At 42.6% G+C, this 15886-nt stretch overlaps 1 protein-coding gene across 1 annotated transcript in view; it reads right to left on the reverse strand.

Moving 5' to 3' along the window:
* Positions 1-982: 982 nt before the first annotated feature.
* The window catches only part of cpxm2 (carboxypeptidase X (M14 family), member 2), a 57589-nt gene continuing 42685 nt past the window's right edge, over positions 983-15886 (reverse strand). Inside the window, exons 8-14 of the mRNA XM_033610743.2 lie at positions 15684-15807; positions 15329-15525; positions 11911-12090; positions 9551-9848; positions 9078-9217; positions 7106-7205; positions 983-1898 (exon numbers count right to left, since the gene is read on the reverse strand). Coding sequence (XP_033466634.1) covers positions 1642-1898; positions 7106-7205; positions 9078-9217; positions 9551-9848; positions 11911-12090; positions 15329-15525; positions 15684-15807 — 1296 coding nt within the window. The 3' untranslated portion in view covers positions 983-1641. The remainder of the gene's footprint in view (positions 1899-7105; positions 7206-9077; positions 9218-9550; positions 9849-11910; positions 12091-15328; positions 15526-15683; positions 15808-15886) is intronic.

Here is a 15886-nt window from a genome sequence, read left to right on the forward strand (position 1 = left end):
GCCATTTTATAAATCCTGACATGTGGACAGAGAATTCTTTTTACTATAGCCGCTTTTACACTGCCAGATTTACCATGAATGTTGGGCCTTTTGCCGGCAAGCTACGAGCATTTAGACACACAGAGTTGGATTGGCGAGTTGATCCGAGGTGCCCAATTTTCTGCCTCGTAGGGTAGTCATATTGGCGGAACCCTTTTAGTTTAAACAGAGCGAGGGGGCCTTCCGCAACGGGAGGGGCTGTTGATGACTTGTGGGAGGAGCTGTTGATGACGCACACGTGCGACCCACTGGCGGTGGATAAACAGGAAACAGCTGATAGCAGGAATTAGCGAGCAGCTAGTAGCAAGAGAGAAACACAAACCTGACAGACACTGTAAAGATGAGCAACTCTCGCAAACAAAGAGGCCATTAACCTTCAGATGACAAGAACAGTGAAGAACATGCCAACTTATGAGACAATTGCCGAAGGACTGACCAGCCGTGGCTTCCCTCCCACGTCACTGTTTACGTCACACGCTGAGCTACACGTTTTGTTACTTGCTCACGCCCCCCATTGCCCCAAAAAAGGCACATTCTGTATAAACAAAAGTAGGCAGGTGGCATTTTGCTGCACTCCCCGATTTTATTTTTATATTGCCACTGCTGAAATTTGCACAATTCCTGTTTAAAAAGGGCTTATAATACCTTATAATAACAATGGACTTAGCTACCATTAGGTCAGCCATTGGTTTATGGACCGCCATTTTGAAGCCTCAAGTTCGGCATTTTGGTCGCCACCATCTCGGTTTTTCTGAACCAGAAATTACCATATTTGGATGAGGAGGTGGAGCTGTGGAGGCTGATAAACAACAAACAGTCCCTTAAACACACTTTTAAACTGCATTACCTTCTGTTAAAGGTGCTTTGCAAACTAGTCTTCACTGATTGATTGATTGATTTATTGATTGATTGTATTGACTACAAACAAAATCCAATTCCCATGTCACTTTGTGCAAACATTGTCTTTATTTAATAACTTGCCGAAACTGAAGTGTAAAAAAAATAATCAATGACACACAAAAGGCCACTGAGTCCACAAGTTTTTTTCTGACAGGACTGGAAATTGTACAAGTGGAGATAATAAAGCTTTTACATAACTGTGTTACATAAGTTAATAAGTATGTACATAATGACAGTCATGGCCATTCCTCACAGTGGTTAAAATCAGATGCTGAGACAGATTCCTCATCTGTAACTCATATTTCAGTTTTCTTTTATTTAAAAAAATAAGTTCTAATGTGATTATATTCTGTCAGCATTTATAGGTGATGTCACAATGAATGATGGTAGATGTCTTAGAAATAATGTAACAATATAAACCAAAGAAGAGGGGTCATAAACGTAGAATTAGCCTTTGACAGAATGAAATAAACCTTTACAGTGGATATCAAGAGATGACGACAGTGAACACAGAGAGAGCTTATGCCTGGGGACCAAACAAAACCAAACCAAACAAAAAACAAAGCATCCCGTTTAAATTAATCCACATTTTTAATCTTCCAACATAATTCCACTGACAGCACTCTGGAGGAATCTGACAGAGGTCCAAACCCCGGTCTGATTGGAGCAGATGTTTGTTTTTAATTCTTCCTCGTACAGTCATTATGTTCCCAGGCGCCTCTCTCTGGACCTGCGAGCTTGGAGCTGCCTGACAGGCAATCTGATCGGCTGCTTGTTGAATTTTTCCATTATTTCTTTGATTCGTGACAGGTTGGTGCGGCCGACGGTGAAGTCGCACGTGGTGGCGCCCATCTCGTAGCCCACCTCGCACTTCTTACTGGTGACGCTGTAGCCCTCGGCCCTGGCTGTGACTCTGTACTCTCCTGGGTTCAGCAGGCGCCAGTAGTCGCCATCAGCAGCTGAAACACAAACAATCATACAAAAAACATTATTTTTCCACTTTCGTAGGTGGTGACTACGAATATGTTGGGGTGTTGATGTTCAGACTGACCTGACACTGAACTCTAGGAGCAGTTAGGCCTGTCCACACCAAGGACGATAACTTTAACTGTAAATACTTTTTTCAAATGTTCAGTCTTACTCGAGTGGATGGCGGAGTCCACGCCGCAACGTATAGAACGGTTTGTATATCTTTCGAAAAATACATGCACAACAGTTCATATGATATCCTACAAATTAGCACCCCAAGAATGATGTTACGTCCTTAACATACAGTTACGTAATTAAGAAGGTCAGGTTTAGGCAAGAGAAGTCACTGAGGTTCGGTTCAGGAAAAAAAAAACATGGCGAGGACGTACCTTAAAATGACTTCACAGGGTTCACAACACGACACTCCAAGGGAAAGTCCGGGTTTTTATGACCCATCCACCACCCCAACCTGCCTCCTTACAAGACTACTCAGGACGGTTTCTTGGTCACGTAATCACAGCCTTTCAAATGTGTACGACACATGTATGAATTTGGGTGTATTACTTTTTGTAGGAAAACATATGAACAGTTTGTGAGAACAGTCTGAACTAAAATGACAACAATGAACCATATTGCTGGGATCACTGTCGGAGCGATTTGAAGAGCGATAATAACCATTTTTCAGGGTGCTGACTTAGCTGGAGCATGCAGCGTGTGCACAAGTTCATCGTTCACCAATGTGGATGCTCACATTGTTGTCATTCAGGATGTTCTCATTAACTGTTTGTATATATACCCACAAAAAGTAGTGCATCCAAACTTGTATATAACCCATGTAATCGGGAAAGCTGTGATCATGTAACAAATGTACTGATGGGAGTAAAGAAGGAAGTAGTATAAAGAGTGAAAATCTGTATAAGCAGGCAGGCTGTGGCGGTGGATGGGTCAATCAACACAGGACTTCTCCCAGGAGACCGACATTCATGCCCCATGTAAAACCAAGTGAACTTTGAGTTAATTTCAGGTACGTCGTCAGTTTGTCACGTTAAGTCTGTGACAACCCATTGCATGAGGATACGTTGTGTGTATGCTATTTAAAGTTATCCAATAATACAATATTATTATCATATGAGCCAATCTGCATAATGAGTTTTTTTTTTTTTTTTTTAACTTTTGGCACTTTAAGTGTATTTTGTTGCTAATACTACTGCTGGTATTACTACTTTTACTTAAGTAAGAGTTTTAAGTACTTCTGCCACCACTGGGAAATTCCAGTGTACAAAATGCACTGTGGCTTTTAAGGGGGAGCCTTCTTTGTCAGGTTTTGAGAGCACTGTACACATGATGCACATACACAAACACGCTCATCTATGTTGGAAAGCAAGACCCAGGAGCTACAGAGTTTGAAACTTAACAAACCTAACAAACCTAACAAACTGAAACCTAACCATACAATTACTACAACTCGACAGCTTCACTGTTATGTCTTGCATCAGCTGTCACTGAGTGCGTTTACATGGACAGTTACAATCGAAGTTCATTCCTATTAAAAGTGATCTTGTAAACACCTAATTCGGAATGAAAATGGCCAATGCGATTGAAAATTCATTCCGATGAAAGGCGCTGGAATATTCCGTTTCTAATTCCGAATGAAAGAATTTCTCACACACTCATTCCTCTTTAAGTTCATTCCGGTCTTTCTGCGCATGCTCGTTTCCTTGCCCTTCTGGTGCGATGACATATGTAGCGTGCACACAACTCGTTGCACTAACCAGTTTCCATACGCCAAAGCAAGGTCTTCTATCTCCCTTCTTCGACCTTCTACCTCCCTTCTTCTCCTCAACAGACGAAGCATTAGCAGAACAAGGTTGTTGTCGTACTGCTGCTTCAAGAATATAAGCAAAACAAGCCCAAAAAAGGCACTAAGAACGGCGTCCTTAAGCATCTTGTTATCCGGAGCGAGGACTACAGTGTTTTCTTCTTCTTCTTCTTCTTCTTCTTCTTCTTCCGGTAAACGTAAACACGTAACATCTGCCCCGCCCCCTATCCAATCAGAAACCTTCCCTGCCTCAAACCTTGCACAGACCCAAATAAAGGCAATTAAACTGATCTTCCGTGTAAACCCTCATTTGGAGTGAATATTTCCCATGTAAACTACCTGGAAAAACTTTAATTCCGAATGATTTCATTCAGATTTATTTCATTCTGAATGAGAAGCCATCATGTAACTGCACCCATTGTCACACTCACTACGCCCTGGGCTATTCCTATATAGACTTGACACATGATGAGGGGAAGTCTACACAGTAACTAGTGGGCGTGTATACTTTGTATGTGTGCACCTTTTTATTGATGGCTATCGGTTAGAAGTCCTTGACTCTCAATCAATGTAAATGCTTAACCGTTATGTTAAATCTAAATAATCTAATAAAAAGATACAAACTACGTATAACTGATGGATTTTGATTGTTTACATGGGCTGTTATGCTGTTGGTACAACCATTAGTAACATCCACTTTTCTCTCATGCACGACAATTTTACCATGAATGTTGCATCCTGAAGCCCGTTCCCTGTAAGACAGTGGTCAAAACTGGTGGGTCACGGTCCAAAAGCGACCACAAGTGACTCACAAAAAGTGTCAAGTTTGTATAAAAACACACTTTATTTTTAAGTACAATCATTTCCAGCACAGAGATTTTATTGTGAAGTGCTGTTTTCTGCTGTAGAGTGAGAGACTAACCAAAAGCTACTTGGCAGAGACAGAAAACTAGCTCAATGCTCAATGCCATGGCCAAATGTAAGTATGTTACTGAATATATTAAACCGTGTGGACCTCAAACTAATGACTAAGGAGAAATCTGGACCCTGTTGGGAAACACTGCTATAAGAGACCATGTAAACATTGCATTTAAGTTAAATCACGAGCATACAGTACCCATTATTTGTGCCACAGTGGCAAAATGCAAATCTTGTCCTAGAAAGCTGAAATGGAAGAAACCTGCTAAGCAGTGGCAAAAAGCAAGCCTTCATCCAAATCCTAAAATAAAAGTTGGAGAGTTCTTTGTGTTCTTCTCTTGTGAAGGGAGGTGTTCCATATCACCATTTATATCTTTTAAAAATAGCTCTGCTTTGTCATGTTGGATTTTCTTGGCCTCCCTCTCTGTTGAGCGCTGCCTCTATGTGACCAGGGAACACTCTGGTGCGCTTGTGGTGTACTTTCAGCCTTTGACTCACTCGCTAAAACGACAGTGTCGCTTCCTTCCGGTCATCCAAACGCCCACCTGACACGTCTGAACAACCACAGAGACAAATGAAATATGACGGCAGGTCTGCTTCTGCTGCTGATCCTGACACGTGGACATCTGCGCTCAGACGGCAGAAGGGAATCTAATTGTTTCCAGGAATGCCTCAATAAAAAATGCTAACAAGCTAATGAGTACGAGATATTGATGTACGTGTGTAGCATCCAGGCTGCCTGTCCTGCCTTCTCAGTGACTGCAGGTGATTCATCCAAGAGAATAACTGCTTTGCCCAATTCAAAGCAGCTGGAAAGGTACAGTTTTCAAAAATAAATATAAAATCTTTCTTGACTGCAACTGAGAGCAGCAAAGTTTCTGAGAGGAAACAGTGGCTTATACTTAGCTCCAGGAATAATAATGGTTAACGTCCTTTTGGACATTCGATTTCACGCTCTAAGTGCAAAGCTCCTTTGGCTTTGAAGGCAGCATTTTTTCAGGCATCAGCAGAGATTGCCTTGAGGATGCACAATCGATAGTCAAATTCAGAGCAGGAGGCCCAGACAACACTGGCTGTGACTGCGAATTGAGTCAGACTCCGACCTGCTCCAGCTGCTTTTGTTTATCCTGTTTATTCCACGTTATGCTGGAATACTAACTTACTGTAAGAGTGACTCACTGCGGACGAATAATGTGAGTTGCAGAGACAGTTGAGTCAGTGTACCCTGGGGTAGCTTCTGCTGCTTTGATTGCAAAAATCTGAGCTTACTCATGTAAAATTTTTGGGGAGATGAAGAGGGAAAATATCCACATACTGCAAAACAGACAATGACAACATTTGTTTTGTATTGCTCACTCAAATGAAGCATTAATAGCTGAAATACTGCATAAGAACTTTTTGGAGGAGATGCAGGGGACACATTGGCCTCAGTATTTACAACATGTGCATTTGTCCAACCCCAACAAATTAAAACATGAAAATAGCAGAGGGCTTTTATCATTTCATGGAAAAATGAAAGAGTGATTCCAGAGAGAAGCAGACAGAGGGGTCTACAGTCTGTGTTTGAAGGATATATCCAGGATGTCAAACTGACTCAGCAGCAACAACAGGTTAAAAAGACAAAGATAGTTAGAAGCTAAAGCCGAACTATAGGCTACAGATCACAGTGTAAAAGTGAACCACCACATCACTGCTGATCGCCACACAAGACAATGAATAGAAAGGGAAACTTTGCTGATATTGAACCAGCTGTGTGGCATCACAGTGTGTGCAGATGAACAGTGTTTGGCTGCCAGCACCTGGACCTCCACTGTCAAACAGTGTGATGACACAGAGCTGGTTGAATATCAGCAGAGTTTCCCTGCTTCCCTTCACTGGTTCCTGTACAGCAGGGTCGGTCTTTGTTTCACTGTTATAATCATTACAAAGCAAAAGCAGCATGTGTATACATTCAGTAGGCTATATCTTCAGTAGCTAGCTAGCTAACCCTACACTTTTCAGAGTTTGATTTTGGTTTTGGAACAGGGAAGAAACATATCTTTTTCCAACCTCTCCAGGTAACGAGTGTCATTAATACAGACGTGCCCCAGGCACAACATTTAGCTCCAAATCCACAAAACCAGCCTGAAAATGAAGGAAATCTGAGACGAATGGAGCACAGCTGTGTTGTTGTTGGACCCTGGTCTGAGCCGGCCCAATGCTATGTTACGATTGGGCAGTCTGACAAATGGGGAGTGACATATGACGTGTGTATATGAATCACTGCAGCTTGAGTTGACTGCCTGGACTAGCTCACAGGCGGCGCTCCATTTACATCATAAATTGAAGCATAAAAGTTCAGCAGAATGCAGGAAATAAAGTGTTTGATGCTCGCAATTTTCCGGCAAAGGACCTCCAAACTCTCCACTTCATATTTCATAAGAGCATTGCATAAGAATCAGGTGAAATGCAATACTGTACCTGTGCGAATATCATGGCCGATGCCCTCCACAGAGATGACGGCATTAGCAATTCCGCGACCCTGCAGGTCCCTCACCACACCTTTGATCCCACGATGCACCTACACATAAAAAGCATAGCCTGTGAAACCATGTGCGAATCGTACCTTATCAAAGTCTGCTTTATAATTTGACAGAATGTTTTATGACATGATGTGATGATATGATATATAATGTATGATCATCAGTAAAACAGAACAGTTAATCATGTTTTAACGCCTTTCCTTCTCATCCAGCTTTAATATTTAAATACAAGACATCTTGCAACATGAGGCAGGATCCTGTGAAGTCCACATCATTAACGAAAAAATTATATAACACATAGTGAGTCAAACACCACAGACACACATATGAAAACACACTGTAACATGTAGTTAATGTCTCAGTTCGGAGTATGCAACAAACCTACTTGTTTTGGGGTAGAAAAAGATAATGTTTTAGGTTAAAATAAGTAAAGACCGTGACAAACACATCATGTCAGTGACGTCAGTGTATTGACAAACTGTTGTCTCTTGGCTGAAAGTCTTGTTTTGCTTGGCCAGTGCACCTCCCCTCCCTCCCATTGCATGCCGACTCTCTCGCTCTTTATACTCAGTCAGTTGCCCTTCATGTCATCTACTGTATTGCCACAGGTGGGTTCGCACTGGTGTTACCTGATGGGCCGTTGCATCTTTTAGAGATGCTGAAGACAGCCTTCAGGGTCAATATCACACTCGGGGGGTGCGGCAAAGCAGCAGCATTTGACGCCCTGGGAATGAGAACGGGCTACAACACCACAGTGGCCGTGGATGGACAGCCTAGGAGTCGACGGTTTGCTGGTGGATTTACAGAGTAGAGGATGAAGTTGTTTAACCCTTTGAAACCTGGAGTGACACCCCTTTTCTTATGCTGCTTTCAGATGCCTGTCACAAGTATTTGAACCTTTGAACCCTGAGTGAATTGGTACAATTTCTTTTAAAAACATGGGGGGAAAAAGGCAATAAGCAACTTGCTAAGAAATGTTCCAGAAAGTGCGTAAATTGATAGATTTAGAAAATTATTTTTTAAAAAGCTAGGGGAAAAAAAAAAAAAAAAGCCAAGGAAAAACTGTATCTAGAATTATCACTATTTTATATTTAAAATAATGTTACAGAATTATGATATTTTCAAGCACTTTTTCCAGGTTTGACTAATTTTCTTGTTTTTAATTTTCTCTTTTCACTACTTTCACTAATTTCTTGGGGTCATTTCTTCTTCCATTGCTTCCGTCCCATGTTTTTGAGAGAAACCAAGCCATTTTGCTCAGGTTTTGAAGGGTTAAGGGCAAAACTACAAACAACTTTTTGGCTCATTGTCAGTGGATGGCAAGCTAATGGCTATCAGGGCTGTGCGTCTGCCACTCCAAAAGTGCAGCTGTAGGCTACCAATGAGCTACACTGTGTCATCTTTTAAGTTTTGTTGTAATGTTTTCAGACTCGCACAAGAGGGTGATGGGGTGGAGAGAAAAAAAAAGGGACAATCGCTGCAAACAGGTTTTATAATGGCGAGGAAACTCTGCTGTTTACTCACAACAGGCAAAGTTGGGGTCAGCAAAATGATCAAGATTATGTCCATTTATTGTATGATAGTCAATAACAGAATTATGACAGGTCTACTGATGACAGCAGTGTAGTGGAGGGTATAAGCAGGTATACTGGGTGTACCCACCTCTTGGAGCCATTGAAATATATGAGAGTAGCTACCACTACAACACTGGGTGACAGTTAAATTGTCTTGAGCATGTAATCAGCTGGTATGGTCGTGATACAGCATTTTTTAGTTAATACTTTAGCAAGAAGAGTAAGAAATTAATAGGGCCACCATATTCCTGGAATAACTTTGTAATAATAATAAAAGCATGTGTTTATGTGGCTTGCTTGCACAGTTGCGGGGGCCGCTTTGCCTCTGTACTGTACCTGCTCCATGAAGACAAGAAGAGACTCGCGATTGTTCTCCCACTCCTCAGGCAGTTCGCTCTCATGAGGGAATTTGTCACAACCCACGTACATCGACAGCTCAAAGCAGTTGGTGTGCAAATAGCTGAAATCATTCATACCTGCCAAGAAAAGAGAGAGACATATCTGTAGGGCAGCACGGATCAGCGTATTGTCCAGGTATTGCTAAGATGTCGTGACGCTAATTAAGAGTGAAATGGATTTGAATCACTTTTGCCCTTCTTTGTTTGTTTGCTTTTGAATTCTTACATGATGCTTCAAGCTAAAGCCGAGGAGCTTTGAAACAGCCAAAGGGGCTCAGTGCTGAATATGCAGATGTGCTCGTGTGTGCTAAACAAAGCTATGGCTCAAAGGCTCAGAGCTGAGCAGAGAAATCCTGCATAACACAGTGTTAGGATCAGTGGGAAAACACCCGGGCAGCTATAGACACTAACTGCCAGCCGCAGTGTGCCAGGACGCTCCGTTGATGGTGCCGTCCTCCTTGGCGAAATCCTCTGTGTGGCAGACTCTTTGGTTGGCGGCAGTCATCAGGCGGTGGGTGGAAGCGTAGGAGAAGGCCAGCCAGCGGAAGACGTGGTCATCCGGGGTGGGGGTCGACTCCCTGGCCACTCCCTGGGAGCGTGTTTTGTCATACGGGAAGGTCACCACCAGCTCCCCTCCCTGGATGTTACCGCCCAGCACAAAGGGCATCTTCTCCATCCATGCTATCAGAGCCCGTGTCTCCACGGCAACCTATAGCAGGGACACAGGGGAGGGGAGGATAATGCAATTTGTGAAATCATCTCAGCACTCTGATGTTAAATTAACTCCCTCACGCTGAAAACAATTTCATTGCAGCGTGCTCTCAAGAGGGAGTGATAATGCTGTTCACACACTCCCATGCTGTAAACTAATTTCACTAATATTTATTCAGAAATGTGAACAAATTTCCATCAAGAGGCAGCACGGGCAACCATCCAGCGGCTTGTGTTTGCATGTTACAAATCAGGATATTGTTAAAACTGCTGCTGATGTTGGGACTCCTAATTAAACCAGCCTTTCTATCTCTGAGCGCTGGTGGGGCCGGTCAGTGAGGCGAGCGAGGTTAGTTTTCACAGCCTCCTGAGCACAGATGGGGATCCCAGCTCCGCAGCTGCAGCAGCTATTCTGGAGGCTCTGTGTGACTCACTCGTGGCTCTCGGTAACGTCAAAACACTTGTGAAGATGAGCTTTTAATAGATCGCCGGGTGTATTTTTGCTCACAGCCTTGTCATCACAAATAGCAAACGCATCCGCTTCTCCCAAAATAGACAGCGGCAGTTTGCCCATGAGGCTGTTTTACCCTTTTCAAGAGGCAGATGGTCTTTACTGTGGGATTTGTTTGTTAAAGTGGAGTTGTCATAATTTGTCACCTGTAGGGGAAGTTACTGGAAACTGAATGGCAATCATGTTATTAAAGGTCCAGTGAAGGATGTAGGGGGATATAAAATGGATGATAATATAATATAAGTATGTTTTCTTTAGTGTATAATCACCTGAAAATAAGAATCCTCATGTTTATGTTACCTTGTTGTTTTGGAAAGGAAGAGACTTCTGTGAAAATTCGGCTGCCGGTAACAACTTCCTGAACATCTGGATCCTAAGCTATCAGAGCAGAAAGGCTAGCACACATTAGCAGGTGCCAGGCTAACAGCTTGCCTCCAACATACCGAACAGCATCGGATAAACACTCATTTGTGTTTTCAGTTTTAATTATCTTGTCTGTTTGTTTTGGAGAGAAAAAGACCTCTGTGAAAATTTTGCCTCCCGGTAACAACTTGCTAAACACCTGGTTCTGACGCTATCAGAGAAAAAGGGCTTTAGCAGGTGTTAGGCTAACAGCCCATCTCTAACATGCCAAACAGCATCAGAGAAACACTGATTTGTGTTCCTGGTTTTGATTATCTGATCCGTTTGTTTTGGAGAGAAAGAGACTTTGAAAATTTCAGCTCCTGGTAACAACTTCCTGAACGTCTGGATCTTAAGCTATCAGAGAAAGAAGGCTAGCACCCATTAGAAAGTGCTAGGCTAACGGCCCATCTCCGGCATGCCAAACATTGTTGGAGAAACACTGATTTGTGTGTCCGGTTTTAATTATCTGGTCTGTTTGTTTTGGATAGGAAGCAACCTCTGTAGATCATTCAGCTCCCAGTTAAAACCTACTGAACAATGAACACTGAAAGAGTTCTAACCATGGAGCCCGGTCTCACTCCAAAGTTGTTGAAATCAGGCGCTTGGGCAGTGACTTGCTTCAACCAACAAAAGAAGGTGTCCTTTAACGTTGGCATGACATGTTGCTGCTATAGTTTAACATCACCTAGCAGTGTCAGGGGGAAACGTGGCGGGACAAGGATGAAAGTTAAGGTGGCGAAAGTCCAACTGTGGTGGGTGGGATAGGCGGTGGATGGGTCCAACAAACGCTGACTTTCACCTGAGAGAGCACGTCGTATGTGGACATGGAAAGTCCATGACCAAACGTCGATATGTGATGAGGTCGGAGTGAGAATGTGTAGAACCAGGAGAAGTTTCAGCTGGTTGCATTCTGCAATCGTCACGCCACTAAATCTTTCTAAATCTTACACACTGTTCCTTTAAAGATGCAGCACATGGGCTGTTATTTCATATTGTGCACAATGACAGCTGTGAGTAGGACTCACTTGGGTACAAATGTGACATTTCTGTTCGCCGTAATCTGCAAACTGCATGCCTTTACCTGTAGGGCTGCTGAAATATTCACATTGAATATATTAATAATACAAGAGTCAGTCAGACTCACTGAGGCGTTTTTGGACAGGTACCACTCCGGGATGGGCACATGGTGGTTGAACATTTTGCGAGGGATCCACTTCTTGGCCTCGGCTTCCCACAGTATGGAGTTGAGATCAGGGAAGTTGTGGTGAATGTCTATTCCAACATTGCTCCATCGACCCAGAGACCAGCCGCTGAGCTCTGAACCCTGGGCACAAGAACAAGAGAGGAAACACAATGTGAGGGAAATTAAGAGAGAATGATGTGGGAACAGCAGCTCTATGATTACAGATGGAGCTCTGTGACATGGTTCGGATGGCTTGCTGGGAAGTGTGGTGTTAGTTTAAGCACCGGTGCAGAAGGGACAGTGGTTCATCATCACACCTCATCACAGCTCATTCAGGGGCAACATATGAACAAATCATACCGCTGCAGACCTCCTGCTGATCACAAAGCCCAGCAGTCCATGGACACAGCTGGTCTATCAAGAAACATGCTGTAGAGTCAAGGAAGGTCAACTCTGGCAACCATGAAGCACTTAAAGCTAAGGCTAAAACAACAGAGGCTACAAGCTGCTAAACTGTGCAGAGTGGGGCATTTTTTCTGGGTGCAGCGCAACTCATGACCTTTTCAATGTAAAATTCAAAAGTATAGCTTAAAGGGACAGTTCACCCCCGAATCAAAACTACAATTGTTTTTCCTCTTAGCTGTAGTGCTGTTTATTGGAATGTTTCAGTGTGAGCTGAGGAGTGTTGGAGATATCAGTCTTAGAAATGTCTGTCTTCTCTTGAATATAAGAGAATTAGATAGCACCCCGCTGTCTGTTCTCCACGCGCCTTGTTGTGAGCAGTTTTAATGAAGGAACTATTTTCATTCTACTGAACTACACTTGCCAAATTTATCATTGGCCAAAAGCAAGCATGCGTCTACTCATGGACAAGGGGCTTGTGCTTGTGCAAGATGTAAACATTAATAGCATCCTCCTCGGCTGAGCTGTAACGTTAGCTAGCTCAGTGGTGCTAGGTGAGCTAGCAATCGATGCACACTTCCTTCTGTGCAGTGATTTGGTATGGTTGGCCCACCCGATCTTACTCCCAACTCATCACATACCGATGCTTGGTCAGTGGTCCCTTGGCATCAGATGCTGAGGCACAGAGGCACCCTTAAGCAGTCATATGAAACGCATCAGGCAGTGGCAATTTTGTCGCTAGTATAAAGAGAGAGAAAGTGTGTGTGGTTGTGCTGCTGCCGTGGTCCTGCCAGATGCCTCCTGCTGCTGCTGCCATCATTAGTCATTAGTCATACTTCTACTGTTATTATACACATATGACTATTGTCACACATGTATACCGCCAGATATTAATACATACTTTCAACATATTGTACCACAGTAGCCAGAACTATAACTATAATATTATTACTTTCAATAATGTTGTTGTAAGCTACTGTCATTACCTGCATCTCTCTCTCTCTCTCTCTCTCTCTCTCTCTGTCTCATTGTGTCATGCGGATTACTGATAATTTATTATGCTGATCTGTTCGGTACGACATCTATTGCACGTCTGTCCATCCTGGAAGAGGGATCCCTCCTCAGTTGCTCTTCCTGAGGTTTCTACCGTTTTTTTCCCCGTTAAAGGTTTTTTTTGGGGAGTTTTTCCTTATCCGCTGCGAGGGTCATAAGGACAGAGGGATGTTGTATGCTGGAAAGCCCTGTGAGGCAAATTGTGATTTGTGATATTGGGCTTTATAAATAAAATTGAAATTGAAATTGAAAGTCTGCATAGGGCTGGTGGGAGTGGAGATGGACGGGCCAAACAAATTTTGGACTTTCACCTGTGAGACCACTGTTTGTGTCCCAGATGAACCCAAAATTAATAGAACCGACACATTCTAATACTAACACAATGTGCTAGTATGTGTATCATACTATGAAAGGAACATATGCAAACATACTTATTATGAATCAAACTAGGATGTTTTTCTAAACCTAACCACATACTTTTGCTACATAAACTTAAGGTCGAGTAGGTAAACATAAAAATGAAATATTTTATCAACCAGCAAGAACAACGTGGCTAAAGTGGAGCTTCTTTCCAGAAGCTGTGAGGCTTATGAACACTCTGATTAAAGTCTGTTCTCTGCACTTTTATTTCTGCGACTGCGATCGGCTATTGTTGCACTATTACGCACTTTAACATGCTGCTTATTTTTTAACTATGTGTTATATTTGTTATAGGCTTTTAGGTTATTGTAGTAGATCTTAAATGTTATTTATTCTGTACGGGTAACAAATTTTGTTCCCTCATGTCTTTAACATGTTTGAACATTTTTGAAGTTTATTGTGAAAAGAGACTGTATGCATTTAACAAGTGGAAGCTGTTCCTGTGAAAACAGCAGTTTATCATGAAAAAACAAGGAAAACAACAACACAATGAGTGTAAATTGACACACTGTCCCTGGGCATCTAAAACTGACTGAGGGGTACCAGAGCTTCAACATGTAGGGCCACCCAGCAAGCGTTAGTATTTGACGAGTTTTGGGAGTAAGAATATGTTGGGTTAGCAGGTGTAGTTTGATAGAAAGAAAGTAGTTGCTTCATGAAACTGCTCACAACAAGGTCTGTGGATTATCCTGAGTAACCAGGTCATGATTTCTGTAAAGAGACATTGCTGTTGAGTTTTTCAAATGTATTTTTTTGGTGCTTTGAGCACCACAAGCTGAGTGTCATCTAGTTCCATTATACTGGAGAGAAGATAGGCAAGACAAACAAGTCCACAATAAAACAACAACTGTTCAAACATGTCTCTGTCACCACATTCTTTATGATGCCCTTAAATTCATTCATGGATATAGGTGTTTCTAATTTTAGATCTTTTTGGAGATTGTTCATGTCCAAGGTGCAGAGTAGGAGAATGCAGTTTTGCCCAGATCTGTTAAAACCTGAGGTACATTAAAAAGCAACCACCTGGAGGTGTGTAGCTGGTTACTATCAGAGCTGACACACAGAAGGGTGAGTTGGTGTACCGTTATCGTTTGTTAATCAAAGCGTATAAAGTACATACAGTCACACATTCACACATCAGGCCACCAAATGACATGATGTCATCGTCTCTACAGAAGCCAGACTTACTTTTAACCTCCCTTAAATGTCTTCATCTATTTAGTTACCATAAATATCTGGCCTTTAATGTAGCAGGCCTGCAGCTGATTTAAGACGATACCCAACAACATGTGTTCCAGTGGTATTTAAAGCAGAACAGGCAGCCCATGTCCACTTATGTTCGCTCATATAACACATACATTGTTACCTATCCCACCAGATCATTCCTAACAATTTTCTGCCATGCACCACATGTGCTCTAATAAGAAGAAGCTGATATTAGTGCTGTTTTCACCAGAGCCCAGCGCGTGATATGAGGTCACTGATGGCCGTCTTGCAGACCTACCACTTCAAAGGCTTTCTCGTACCCATCAGGGTTGACAGATGGCAGTAGGTGGATTCTGGTCTCCTCCACCAGGTGACGTATCCGCTGGTTGCCGGACAGATACTCCAGACACATGAACTGCATCAAGAGTAGGAGCAGCTCTCGTCCCAGCACCTCGTTACCATGGGCACCCGCTGTGTAACGAAACTCTGGTTCACCTGGTCAACAGGTTCATATGAAGGGAGAGATGGGGGGAAAGATTAAATATGCAGTCACTGCGACACAGAGAAAAACAGTGTGAGGAACACAGTGTGATGTCTCTCATGTTGTTATTGTTGTACATTAAGTCACGCCCTGTTGCTTTAAATATACTCACCAACTTCATGCTCTCCTGGTTTGTCAGAGATCTCTATGGCATACAGTTTCAGCCCACTGTGGCTCTTTCCTATGTTATAGATCCGGGTGATGTTGGGGCACATTTCACTGACCACCTTCATGAGCTGTGGAAGATAAATAATGAAGCATCAGCTCTTTATGAATTATATAAAATAGAGTTTTTGTATTTAATTGTTGGAGATT

This window comes from Epinephelus lanceolatus, chromosome 21 (assembly GCF_041903045.1).
Source record: "Epinephelus lanceolatus isolate andai-2023 chromosome 21, ASM4190304v1, whole genome shotgun sequence".
Classification (NCBI taxonomy): domain Eukaryota; kingdom Metazoa; phylum Chordata; class Actinopteri; order Perciformes; family Serranidae; genus Epinephelus; species Epinephelus lanceolatus.